The sequence below is a fragment of the Brachionichthys hirsutus genome, chromosome 14, assembly GCF_040956055.1.
Source record: "Brachionichthys hirsutus isolate HB-005 chromosome 14, CSIRO-AGI_Bhir_v1, whole genome shotgun sequence".
Classification (NCBI taxonomy): domain Eukaryota; kingdom Metazoa; phylum Chordata; class Actinopteri; order Lophiiformes; family Brachionichthyidae; genus Brachionichthys; species Brachionichthys hirsutus.
Genome location: NC_090910.1, coordinates 6,473,777 through 6,487,821, shown reverse-complemented (window position 1 = coordinate 6,487,821; position 14,045 = coordinate 6,473,777). Strand labels below are relative to the sequence as shown.

Sequence of the window (14,045 nt, the reverse complement as noted above, 5' to 3'; positions counted from 1 at the left end):
ATACCACTGAAGAGAAGGGCAAGCGCGCTCGCACTCTTCGCAGGGATGAGAAGAATGAGAGTCAAGCATCTCAAAAAAAAGGATGGAGGGGGTTTTCCTTGGAATCATCCTTGATAGGTTTCCAGCAGTTGACAGAACCATTAATGTAATAGCGCCGGTTTAAAATCATTTTGAAATAAATCGGCGGTGACCTAACATGCTTCACATCCCTCAAAGTCCAAACTTACACTCCATTTGTTTTTTAGGACGTGAGGCTTGGGTCGAGAGGCGCTTGATGATATACTTTGGGTTGCAGAGGCTGCCAGAGAGGTTTAGACCTAATAATTAAGTCTCTGGCCATCAGCACATTCCAAAGCGTTTGTTTAAGACCTTAACTAGAGGCTGTGTGTCACTCTCTGGCGCGATGCAGGCCTGAAATGCAGGCGGTCTGGTGATCACAGGCCAGAACATCCATGATTTATGAACTTTTAAAGGAGCACTTTGACTCCTGCCAGGCGGGGGCTGTATAATGCATATTCAAACACGCAAACACACTGTTCCTGCTCCTGGGTTTGCACATGTGTGTGTCTGCTTGAAATGTGTATTTAATTTGTGCGGCAGCTGATGTGCTGTACATACAATGGTGTCATAATACTTTGTGTGTGTGTGTGTGTTGTGTTTGTGAATAATGGCTAAAATGGCCCATCCCTGTCAATATGGTGCCTCTCCAGAGTGCCTGGTGGTTAATTGTGGAGCATTAGCATTTGGCAAACAACCAAACAAGTTAACACTCACTGTGGGCCAATCAAAATAAGCTTAACAGCCCTCCCTGGGTGGAGCTAAACACGGCACAGACTTCAGGGTGGTAGAGGAGGTGCATGTGCACCGGCCCGCACTAACAAAATGCAAATGATGACACTTGGGACTTCCCGTTTACATGTTAAAAAGAAAACATTGTCAGCTCTGTTGATGACACACACACACACACACACACACACACACACACACACACTGCGATATGAGGAGAGGAGAGGAGAGTCAGTTTGGCAGGTAAGGGAAGGTCCCTTGTGCAGACATAGTGGTGTGTGTGTGCGTGCTGTATATGAGCGTAAGGATGACAGAAGACGGCATTCATTATGCAGAATGAGATGTTTACAAAACACCTTCCTCACACACAAACACACACAAACACACACACACACACACACCTCCCCTCCGCTCGCTCCCCGGGTTAGCGGGGACGATAGCAGCGCAGCGATCTCATTTTCATTTGTTCTATCTGTGGTGACAAAGCTGCCTCATTAGCTGAATTCCTAATAAACCAAGGCAAAAGATATTTCACAGCTTCTCCTACCCTTCCGTGCACGTACGTATAAAGTGTGTACGCGTGTGTTTTATGCGTAAGCAGATTTTCACTCAACATTTCTTGGTTTCAAGTGTTGTTGTTTTTTTGGGGTGCTTGTCTATAATTCAATGCATTCTTTTTTTCCGCCTCGGCTGAGGATTGTGCAACGCTAACATGACAAAAAGCAGCGCAGTCGCATTTTCCTCCGCAAACCAAGAGAAAAATGAGTCTAGTCGTTATGAACATGACATTTTCTGTCATTCAGTGTAAAACCAGGCAGCTAATGAACACATAGTGGCAATAATAACCCTCCACTACTCCAGCTGCATCTTAATAAACAGTGTGTGTGTACATGTTTTATATGTAATAAACTGGTGCATCCATTCCCGTTTTCCTTTTTTGTGTCCGCTGGGAGTATGTGGATGCCTGCAAATGTACATCCCACATATTGTGAAAATTAAAATCTCTTTATCTCCATTCATCTGTGTGTGACAGAGTGTGTTGTTGTTGTTTTAATTCAAACCTTCCTCCTGGTAAGTCACCAGCTCCCCCCCCCCCCCCCCCACGGGCCATCGGAGACACAAACAGCTCCACTTGTCCCAACAAATAACAAAAGCGTGTTTTGTTCTTTGAAAGTATTTTAAACACATACCAGCACCGCTTGGAAAACTGCCAAGCGTAGAATTCTACCAGTGCTACCACCTCCTGAAAACATGCTCCTTCTAACCGCCGCTCAGCCCCCAAGATGCAATGCAAGATCACTGCCAACGGATTTGCTGGCAGGCTGCACAGTTGAAAAGAGGTGCTGGGGGGCCCCCCAGGTATACGTGCCACCTTGCTTCTAATGACAAAGTGTGCAGCAAACACAGTGTAAGGAAAGACAGATTCAGTGTTGCACACACACACACACACACACACACACACACACACACACACAAAACAAATATGCAAATGTGAGATGCAAAAATTGCTGAGTGCACATTGCATATTCACACGTGCAGGATGTGCAGACAATGCTGGTCTCTTACTTTTCTCTCTCACTCCTACCAGACCACAGTGTATAAACTCAAGATGCCGGGGACACGGAACACTCCTCCCTCGCCCCAACCAACCTTTTTTTTTTTTTTTCCTTTGCTGATGGTCGTCTTTTCTTTCATTACTACCGATTTCATAAATATTTATAAATAAGAACAATATTTCCCAGAGCTAAATTGCTTCTCCTGTTTCTCTCGGCTGTGCCTGCTGGAAGTCACACATGATCACAGCGCCGGGGGCCAGTCCACTCGACGCACAGGCTGCGAGTGAGTTTAGCATGGGTCACCTTATAATTATAATAATAAGCATCTGTCGCATTTTGGGCGGCGAGCCAAATAATAGTATTACCACAATGAGTCTTTCAGACTATAGCTTTGTGTCAATAACATTCCCCAAATCTGAACAGCCTCTCGTTCCCTTCCAAATTGTTCTTTCCCTGTTTTTTTTCCACTCCATTTCCTCATCTTCCTTTATGTATCTTCACTATTTGTCAGCAGAAAGAAATGAGGAAGCAGCCCTGATAGGGCGCCACGAGAGCTTGGAAAATAATGTAAGTCTTAACAGCCGAGCCTTCCCATTTTTCCTGACTCCCACACGCGGACACACAGTCTCACACACTACTCGTAGCCGTGACGTAAGTGTGTCTGACGTATGGAAGCAAAGGTCAATCAGAAGTTCACAGCTTCCTGACCTTCTGGACCCTTCTGTTGGAAGAAATCCTTACCGACTGTTCCGTCTGGCTGTCTCTGCCCCCCGACGCACACAGACACCCGCAGCAACAAAGGCACATGCGAGCTCTGCATACCAGAGTGAAGATACAAGACATATGCCGTCGTACTGATTTACAACACGATCTATTTCTTCTGGCCTTTGTCAACGAATGTGTAAGAAAGAACTTTTTTTTTTTTTTCTTTACCCCTGCGAGAACAGCCGTCGCATCTTTCATACCGTTCTGACCCATGAGATGAGAAAAACAGATTTTAGGAGACAGAGAGACTAAAACAAATCTCTCTTACTGATCGGTGCATTTATGTGTGTCTTAAAAGCCTGCCCCCCCCCCCCCATGAAAATGGATCAGTATTTACATTAGCATTAGATTTAGACAGCATGGCTCAGCCACTTACTCCCTATTAGCCATCCTGACCTTAGCCCATTAGGGTCTAAAAGCCCCCGCTTGTCTCAATCGCCGGCAGGTGAGACTGACCAGGCCTCCCCATTTCCCTAAACCATATTGCAGCTGAGATTATCTTTCCCATCAACTCCCAATAGGACAGAGATCATAAAATGCCGAGATCAAGATCGCTGAAATGCTAACATGCTCGTAGGATTTTCTTTTTCCAACGCTGCGCTTGGAATATTGGAATGCTTTTGTGTACGGTTCATCGTGTTCCATTTTCCTAGTGCAACGGGAAATCAAGGTAAGGATCCAAGAAAGATGGAGAGAAAAATAAAAATAAAGAGGGGGGGGGGGGGGGGGGGCTGGTTTTTTTTTTTGTACAGTCAAAGAGGACTGATATGTATTGAAAACTGAAAGGGAAGAGAAAGGAAAAAGATTATTGTGCCGAGACGGTGGCGATTTTTCCCAAGTTTGTTTTCTCTTCATAAAGTAGGCTCACTGAAAAATGCCTCTTATGAGACCTTACGAACAACAGAAACACGCAGCGAGAGAAACTAAACGATGGATTGGAGAGAGCACAGACGGGTTGAGAGGAAAAGAAATGGAGGCGCGATGACAGAGAAACAAAAGAACAAGCGACGGAGAGAGTGAGGGAATGATAGGGAAGAATCTCGACAGGCATCGTCGGGTTCAAATCACTAATTACACATTCCTGAGCCTGTGAAGGGGAGTATTGTTTCCCACTTAGCCCCTACCCGGTCGCATGGTTTCACTTAGCACAAAACAAAAGGTGCAGGGAACAAAACACAAGCCTCATATCAGGCCCTCCTAATGACAGAGAAATGGGAGCGACATCCCCGGGGTGGATCCTCGTGAGAAAAGGCGCAGTGATCGCTGCACAAAGGGAGTTCATTTTGAAAACTGTCACAAAATGGCAGACTGTCTTCTTCTGTAAAAAACTACGATTAGCGTCGCGCTCACAGTTGTTCTACGTGTTCGATAGCTGGATTGCACATTGTACATTTTCCAGAAAGGCTCCGCCATCTCTCTACGCTCCACAGAAGGGCAGGCAGAGCGCATTGGACCTTGTGTCAGGAAGGCGCACAATTAAAGCATTTCTTCTGAAACGCTGTTTTGCATGTTGCCACGGCAAATCAAATACGCCTCCGAGATTGGACACTTGATCCCGTCCTCCTTTCTTCGGGGAAGGCGGCCTCGCTCCTTGTGCTTTCCGCTCCTTTTGTCAGCCTTACCGTCGCATGTTAAGACGCGGAAATAGTCGCGGCGTGTCTTGGCGCACACGGAGATGACAGTTTCTGACACGTCACGCGGAGTCAGTCAGTAAAACATTTATTAACCTGAGATGTTCTGTCTACCCCAATGAGCCCATTATGGTGAGCTCTTCCGGCAACAGAGAGAACACCCTCCCATTTCCTGTGTGAGTCTGGGTAGGGGGGGGGGGGGGGGGGGGTTGGGGACTGATAGCGATGGCAGTCCTGGGCAGAGACGCCCGCCTGGTACTGTTTGCCCAAGCCCGGGCCGTCTCTAAAGGAAGGATATTGTTTTTCCCTGAAAAAGCCTCACCCGCAGTTCGCATACCAGCGTCCACTCAACATACCAATGGGCTCTTTGAAGATTACTCAAATGTTTGCCTTTGTTCCCACACCAACACCCCCCCCCCCCCCCCCCCTCCGCCCATACTCCTAGTCCTAACCTACACTCCGGCCAGAATGAAGAAACAAGGAGAGAAGACAGGGTGGAAAACAAATACCACCCTCAGCTGCACTCGGATTCGAAATGGTCAACCGCTGTAACGGCGCTGTAGTAATCCAAACGTAAACAAACGAGAGAGTATATCAACGCGTCACCGCCGATGCTGAATGCACGGCCAGTAAAGAGCAATGCGCTTTTAAACAGGGCCCGGCACGCTCACCGACCCCCGTCCAAATTAAATCAACATTTGTTGATGGCGATAATTCCGATGGGTTAATTTCAAACAAAAATAAAGGTGCCGGACACTCAGGATGCCCCCGACGCCCCGCCCAACGCAGACTAATCCCAAACAAGTAAGTGGGCTTTCTCTATCAGGTCTGTTTCAAAGCATTAGGGATTACTTGGTAGAAACTAAGCTGCTTGAACTCACAGGAGGTCAGCGGCATTGTTGCCGCTGCAAGGATGGACGATGGACGGACAGCAGGACAGGTCAGTTTTCTCCCCCCCTCCCTCTGTCTCTTACTCTTTTCAAGCCCATCTTTCTCCCTCACCATATAATCGAATATCTCCCACTACTTATCTATTCACTGAGCACCTAATGGTTAAAATCAATTACAGCTGGAATGCTGAAATGCCGACTACTGGGCCACATGCTGATAATGACGGAGAGCGTGTGAGGAGGAGAGAGGGAGAGTGTTGGGAATGTTCAAAGGGAGGCACAATTACCGCCGATCGATTGATTATTGATTTTGAAGGGCGTTGAGGAGTATTTCAGTTCAGCTTAGTCCATATCAATATCCTGATAGCTCTATGAGAGGAGGATAGTGTGACTCTGCTATCTAAACACAATTCCTTAACCTGATGTAACATTTCAGAAGATTTCAAGAGCACAACTTGTCCCGAAGTGACGCGCTTTCAGGAGACAGAAAGACAATTTTTGGTAAAATAAAATAGGCCTGCATTTTAACGCAGGTTCTTTGAAACTTATTGCTAATAAACACACGCAAACATATTCATCTGATATCGCCGCTATTTGATCTGCATGAAGCCGCTTTGATCAAATCAAGGTATCAAAAGTGAAGGCGGCATTCCCCAAGATTTTGCACCCGAGATCACGCAGCCGCTTTGATTGCTACTTTGCTTGTCTTTTGTTTTCACAACCTTATCTTTATTCCCAAGGGGATGATCAAAATAGAAAGAAAGTCTGCAGAAGTCTACAGAGGACAAAAGTAGAAGGAAGACAAATGTGTGAGCAGAGGGAGTAACGATGGAGGAAGAGGAGGGGGGGGGGGGGGGGCATGCGTGTACTTGGGTGGGTGTAGGGAGTATAGTGAGGGTGGGAGGATTTAGATGAGCCAAAAGGGGGAAAAAAGAAGACAAACTCCTGCTAGGTCCTTTGTTCCTACATCCCAGTGATGTCCTTTCCTTATGGTCTGGAAGACAATGACCCCCCTCCTGCACACACCCGATGAGCCCCCTTTCTGCTATCGTTCCCATACCTGTCAGCCCAGATCTGCTTCACAGTCCCCTGCACACGGACAAACGGCTTGGCCTGGCAAGGCCCAAATGAGCCACGGCTTAGACAGAGAGGTGGGAACGATTATGAGGAGGATCACATCTGGTTATTAATATGAGGAAACCAGGCCTGCCTGTCGCTTTGTCTCGGAGAGAAAGTCCTCCTCTCTAAAGAAGAAAAAAGCACCAGTCTGTGAGCCTTGACTAATTTACCACATTGTCTAGGTACAGGAAGGTAAAGCTATTTAAGCATCATATATGCTAGTATCACTATCTCTCACACACAGAGAGAGAGAGAGAGTCTGATTAAGACAAGGAGTTAAAATGTGTGAAACTTACTATACAGCATCTAGACTAGAGGATTATCAGGAAGAACTGGAATGTTTCAGGCATTGAAATGTTTTCATCAAACACACGAAGCATCAGCATACACACAAACACACACACCCACACCTGCTTTAATACTTTAATTAGCAGCCACCCTTCGTCGACCCACCCCGGACCTCTAAAAGATTCCCATTGTAATCTCAACGCAGGTGAAAGAAGAGACGATATCCTCGGCGCTGTCTCTTTGCTTCGCAGAGAGAGAAAGAGAGAATTTGTCTTGGTAAAAACACTAAAGAGAATTCAACCGTCTGTTCAGGTTTACAGCAGTGAACGCTCAGCAGCATCCATTTCCATGACAGAGCATACAAAAATCTGTATCTTGCAGTCAAGTAGCATCGAGTGTGATGTGTCCGGTTTTTTGTTTTTGTTTTGAAGGGAAGAACAACTGTCTGCGAGTCTGAGACAATGACGCCGTGATCAAGAGCCTGGATTCAAGCGGACATGGGCTGAACTGAAGTAACAGTAACTTGAGAACAAAGACTACAATTGTGTGCGAGTGTGTTTCTATATGAATGCATCTATGAGCACGTCATAAATGGTGGCGTGCATTTCAAATGGACCAGTCCCTTTTCTGTTCCGGGATCCAGCACAATGGCTTTTTATGCAAATCTATGTGAGTCGATCCCCTGTCCATTTCCCCATCACACAAGAGCCAATGACAGTCCAATAATTCGGGCTGCATATATATAGGTCCATTTGATTTTCAAATGAGAGTGGGCAGGGCTGACCCTTTCTAATAGCCGAGGTAGATTTAATATCACAGATGTATAAGCACAGTCGTCCTCATCAGAGAGAGAAGGGGGGGGGGGGGGGGGTAAATGTGGGCGACAGGGACGGAGAAACAAAAGAAGCTGATGTAAACAAGCAAAAACTAATAAAACATTAAAAAAAGAATGAAAATAAAATAAGCGAAGACTCCAGCATCTATTAACCCAGTCCCCTTTTCTTTCATTCCTTCTTTCCTTCCATCTCTCCCTCATCCCCTCCACTCCCCTCTTTTAATTCCCCCCACCACTCATTTTCCGGCCATGGTGTTGCCGCAAGAATCATGGGTAATGAGATGGCCTATCTGCAGCTCCCCAGGGGAGAGATAGAAAGAGAGAGCGAGGGAGAGAGAGAGAGAGAGAGAGAGAGGCCGGGTAAAAGAGAGTCAGACACAAAACAAAGAGAGTGTGTAAGACAGAGGGGGTGAAAGATTGTGAGCCGGAAACACACACTTTCTATCTCTGTTATTCTCAGGATGTCCGACGAACAAAGAGTGCCATCTAAATGTCCTTTCCCTCCCTCCCTCCCTCCCTCCCTCTTTCTCCTTCCATCTCTAAAAAAAAGCATGAGGTAGGAGAATAAAGGCGGAACATAATGAAAATGAAAACAGAGATATGGAAATGTTTGGTGGAATTATGATGGAAACCTGGACAGACAGACGGGGCGGGGCGGCGGCTGAGGACAGCTTAAGATTTATCCGGACAGCCATCTGAGAAACAGGTGCCAGGGCCCACGAGACACAGAGTGGGTCTGTACGTGTGTGTGTGTGTGTGTGTGTGTGTGGTCCTTGACCATGCCACATTGACCATGAACATTCTCAACTCCTAATGGCCCAGGGGCCAGCGCAGCCCGGATCTGAGCCTCAAAGCTCTGTGGGGACACACACATGCTCGCTGCGGGCTCAAACTCCCACTTAGCCCCGCAGCACTGGTGAATGGCAGTGACAGATTTACTCCCGTCTCTGTGCGTGTTAGCGCCACTGTTTGTTATTAAAAATCCTAACTAAGCCATACATCATCATATATTCGATGCTAAGCCAAACAGCTACGGACATGCTACGCTACAGCAGCATCCAACGCGGAGCTTACCTCACAGGCTGCTAGCACGCGGCTACACTAACACTGACTCTAGGGGATAAAGACAGCCGAGTTACTACTGAATTGAGGTTCTGCTGCACACTTTTCATTTCCATCTAGAGCCGCGTCATGCTGAGACAAGTGGACAAACGCCCTGCGGTGCAGGACTCTTTTTTAAAATGTTGCAGATTTCCCACATTTCCTCTCCGGTAAGCAATGAGGCATAAACCTCCGCTTTTTCCATATAAGGCACCATGACTTCCTGGCTCCACCTGCTGTGCCCTGGACACCAGATGACTCAATGTCCATGCGCTGCTAATGTCATTTCCCTCTCGCTGTTTCAAAGCCGTTAAAAGAAAAACAAGCACTTTTAAGCTCTCTCTCCGCCCCTTAGAAGTACTCGATTGCTGCTACAAAGCAGCCATAAAAACCTTCTGAATATGCTTTTTGTTTGCATCTTCAAATGGTTTCCCATGCCATAAAGATATTCTCTGTTTCCAAAAAAAAAAAAACAGATGGTGAAGTCGTCAACACTCGGATCTTTTATGCGTCAGGCCATGCTGCCTCCATCCTCATGTGCTTTTCACCTCTGCCAATACATAAAAGGAGAGGTGTTTCTCTAGCCAAATAAAGACTTCTCTTTTTTTCTACCTCTGCCTTGCCGCTCTATGCTTTCTCTCGCCCTCTCTCCTGCTTTACTACCACATGTCCAAGGGTAAAATTGTGGGATTTCTGCCAGAGGTACTAAAAATGTCATCTGTGGAACAGATTTGTTGAGGCCAGTGGGGTCGGTGGGTGGGTAGATGAGGCATAGAGGTGTATGGGTGCACCGAGGGGGCACTGGGATGATCCTCGGTTTTCTCGGCTAACAGTATGACCGTGTGGGACTGAAAGGATACGCCCTTCCATCGCCAAACTTACAAGCTAAATTAGAACAGTGTCAGAGCCTCTTTGTTTCATTTGCTTTGAAACTTTTTGCCCTGTGATTATGCCTCTAGGTTTAGTACATTTAATCACAACGGATATAAGTAGCTTTCATTTTATGATTCAATGGTTGTGAATGAACAGCGTAACCTAGGTTACCTATCTGTCACCTATCAATAGAAACGTATATTTAAACTCTCTTCCAACTGATGTCTTTACATTTAAGCCAAAGCGCGCACACACACACACACACACACACACCTCATTCTGCCAAATGTACAGTAGTAAAGAAATCCTCATTAATGTAATGCACTTGATCCTGTCCTGTAGGTCAAGGCCTCTGAAAGGTTGCAGCATCCTATTAAACTGACAAACTAAATTACCTTAAATATATAGGAGAAGATAAATCCTCCAAATAGTGTCCATGTTGGAACTTCTTTGTAAAAAACACATTCTTAGTTTAATAAGTGACTTCTGTATTCTAATGAGTCTCTTATTCCTTCCCGAACATGACCAAAAATAATCTCAAATCAATGTAACACAGCTTCTCTGCAGAAGGACGATGCTGATGTGAACGGAAATGATACAATAATGATCTACTTTCAGGAGAAATACATTCAGCAGACTCTCATCAAGATAAACAAATTCTTGAATTGCTACAGAATTTTCTCCAGCTGAAAGGACAGCTGGAAATAATCAAAACGTTGTCGGACTTGAAGCTCCCTAACAGAACCTGACTTGTGTGGAATAATCAGTGACAGTAGAGCATGTCATAAGCAGAACATGATGGAAGTCATCCCGAGTTATCTGACAGTGACCTTTTTCCATCTATGTCTGTAACCAAGTGACAAAAGCCATTTTTTTTTCTGAATCTGAAGTCAAATGAGTCCCGTTCCTCTCAGTAAATCACTATTACATCTGTACGTTACACAATCTAATGTCAGTGTAACAATTAATAACAAAATAACACATTCCTAGATCAATTATCTGACTTGTATCTATTTAAATTAAGGTAAGAGCTGTGAAGTTTCTGTGGGATGTATTTTTTTTTTACCTTGTAGAGGTGGATGACGGCCTCATGCCTCTGGCTGGTCGCGTGCAGCCTCAGTTTATCCACGCTGTTGCTGTAGTAGTCACAGGCATTGCACTTGAGGTGCACCGGGTTGCCGATGGCCACGCACTTTAATCTCCACTGGTTGGCCTTGCCTCCCTCCTTGATGTGGGCCACCAGCTGGTGCTTCTGCATGTGCTTGTCTGTTTTGCAGTGCAGCTGAAAGTTGGCCTTAAGCTGCGTGTTGTAGCTGCAGAGCTTGCACTGGTAGACGTCGCCCATCACGCAGCGCCACTCCTCTTCAGGTAGGGAGCGCTCGGCATTGATGTGGGTGTTGAGCGCCTCCAGGCTGTCCGTGGAATAGCAGTTGCACACGGCACACTGGTAGAGGCGCAGCGACGGGTCGTTGATCGGTGGCGACAAGGAAGAGAGGGCAGGATCTGATGAGGACATACCCCCCATTCCACCTGAGGACACCAGGGACAGGTCATCTGCCATCAGTTGGCCACTGGCGAGACGAAACTCCGCTGACAGGTCACCACTATTCACTGTGGAGAGAAAATGAGTGAGAAAGTGGGTTAGCCAGAAAAAGAGAACACATGTTTCAATAATAAGTGGGAGGGCTTTCTAAGAGGTTACCTACATGGACGCATAGAGGCAGACGGGGTGCACAACAGGAACGGTGCATAAAAAACAAGGAGCTTTGACAAAGCTCAGGATGATATGAAAGGCTGGCATACGCAGGGAGAGAGGACAGAACCGAAAAAGCTCTTCTAATGAAATTAAGTGTGAAGAGAAAAATGAGTCCTCTATGCAGGACTCCCTCAGACAAAAGGATTTGATAAAATAAAGCCTCGCAGAGGACTAGGGCTCCTTACAAAGTCCTGTCTATAAAAAAAACCCCTAATAGGATTGAATCAGGATCAATTACAATCATCCTTTTCAACTTGCTAACTCGCTCATCAGGTAGCTTTAATTACTGCTCTCAGCGATAGAGGGCCAACAGTTTTAGGCCTCCAGGCGTTCTCACATCCACACGGAGAAAGTGAAAAGCTGATCAATGCTTTACACTTGTTTTCTTTTTCTTCCGCGCATCCACCCCGGGACAAAAAGCAGATCTGCCATTCACACAAATGTAATTAACTCTTTTGTTTGATCCCTTCATTGTCTCTCCATGCAGGCTACCAAAGCTCATCTTGCTTCTTTTTTTTTTTCAGATAATAGCTAGACATGCTGTTTGGAACACAGGGGATTTATCAATTCTACATCAATCATTCACATATATTTATTATTACAGTTTAAGTAGGACTGCCACAATTAGTGCATTGCAAAAGGATGTGTATGTGTGTGAATTTGTGAATTTGTGTATTAAAAAAATAAACGTTGACATTTGGAATATATAGATGCGTTGTCGCATGTTGTTTATTACATGTAAGCATGTGCATTCATACTTGTGAGTGCAGCTATTTGAATGCATAAATATCCTGCTCACACCATCTAAACCTATGCACAGCTGCACTCACTATGGGGAGCTGAGTGTGATCAGTGTAATTCACTGAGAGTACATCTGCTGGCTGTTCTGTGGGTGTGTAACACTGCAGGGTCATTGTTAAATCGCTCTCACTCCTACGGGAATCTGCTTCATGCTGTGTGAGAGTGTGTGTGTGTATCTGTGTGTACATGTGTGTACATGTGTGTGTCACTCCAGGGTGAGTAAAGGTGGGGTGTTTATTGGGGGGGGGGGGGGGGATTAAGATGATTTAAGAAAATTACAAATGAAAGATTAAGATTAATTCTCATGTGGCATCTCATAATCATTTTTTTTAATCAGCGAGAGGGGTCAACGAAAGTAGGCAATGACAGAGGGACAATATGAGAACGGCGATAAGAGGGAATGAGAAAGAGGGGAGGTTGTGGCAAGAGGGCCGAGGTAAAAAGGATCGCAGTGGGAGAGGAGGTGAGTGCGCAATGAAAATGAAGGGAGATTAAAAACAATTCCCAGATGGCATCAGAAATATGAGGAAAAAAATAATGAGGAGTCACAGATGAGCAGAGAAAACAAATGCAGAAATATTAAATGCTTGACCAAACAGAAATTACTTCTTTTTAATTAAGTAATGCATAAAACTCAGCAGGAGGGGAGAATCCCTTTACTCAATTTCAATTATACTAGCACTTACCTAGACCAGATCCAAGAGCAGCAGCAGTTGCAGGATCTAGCTGGAAAGGGTTAATCATCATTTGGGCATCAGGGCCACTGCTGCCGGCTGGGTTCTCCAGCTTTACACCTGCCAGGCCCATGTTTTGTGCCAGGTAGTACTGGTAAAGCTCTGCCTCTGCTGGGGCCAGGCCCAAATGGAGGCTGTGCTGGATCTGCTTCATGTTCTGCTGCAGCAGCATCATGTTGTGCATGTGTTTCTCACTGGTCATGTGGATTCGCAAGTTCCGGGCAACGTTGGTCTCATAGTCGCACACCTATTTGATGCAAGACGAGATCATTTCAATTTAATCAGCATCAATCGATCAATGATTAAAGCAGCTTTTCTGCATTTCGAATTAAATGATTTTTAATTTTATTGAAAAAAAAATCACAGTATCAAAGAGTTATGTAATATTTACAATTAGCAAGGCTTTCTTTCGCTTTGTTCAAACCTAGACAAATTGAGTTTTATATTGATCAGAGGTGAGATGATGAAAGAAATGGCTCACTGTGCAGACACGGGACAAATTGCTACCACAGAAGAGCTTTCTTTACCTCACAGCGCCACGTGGGCTTCTGTTTGGGCTTGGATGGCGATGGTGCACCGCAGCCTCCACCAAGGCTGGCACTAGGCACAGGGTTGGTGTGGTTGTGGTTGTATTGTACCTCGCTGCCACCGTTCTGGAGCGTTTGTACATTGTTCAGATGCTTGTCTGACTGCATGTGGATGCTGAGGTTGCCTTTGGTGGTGGTTGAGTAGTTGCAAACCTGCAAGAGGAGAAAAAAAAAAAAAGAAATATTCTGATGCACAATGTAGAATAAAAATTTTATCCAACAAAATATGTTGGACATCTGATAGATAATTTAATATACATTTTTGGTCAATATGCTGGTGAACATATCCACTGATCCCAGTGATTTTTTGATAAATCAAGTAA

The 14,045-nt window shown here is 45.4% G+C and overlaps 1 protein-coding gene across 1 annotated transcript in view; it reads right to left on the bottom strand.

Annotated features, from left to right (window-relative positions):
• The window catches only part of zfhx4 (zinc finger homeobox 4), a 52,921-nt gene that overhangs the window by 36,247 nt on the left and 2,629 nt on the right, over positions 1-14,045 (bottom strand). Inside the window, exons 2-4 of the mRNA XM_068747794.1 lie at positions 13,663-13,875; positions 13,088-13,382; positions 10,911-11,455 (exon numbers count right to left, since the gene is read on the bottom strand). Of these exons, the coding sequence (XP_068603895.1) occupies positions 10,911-11,455; positions 13,088-13,382; positions 13,663-13,875 (1,053 nt within the window). The remainder of the gene's footprint in view (positions 1-10,910; positions 11,456-13,087; positions 13,383-13,662; positions 13,876-14,045) is intronic.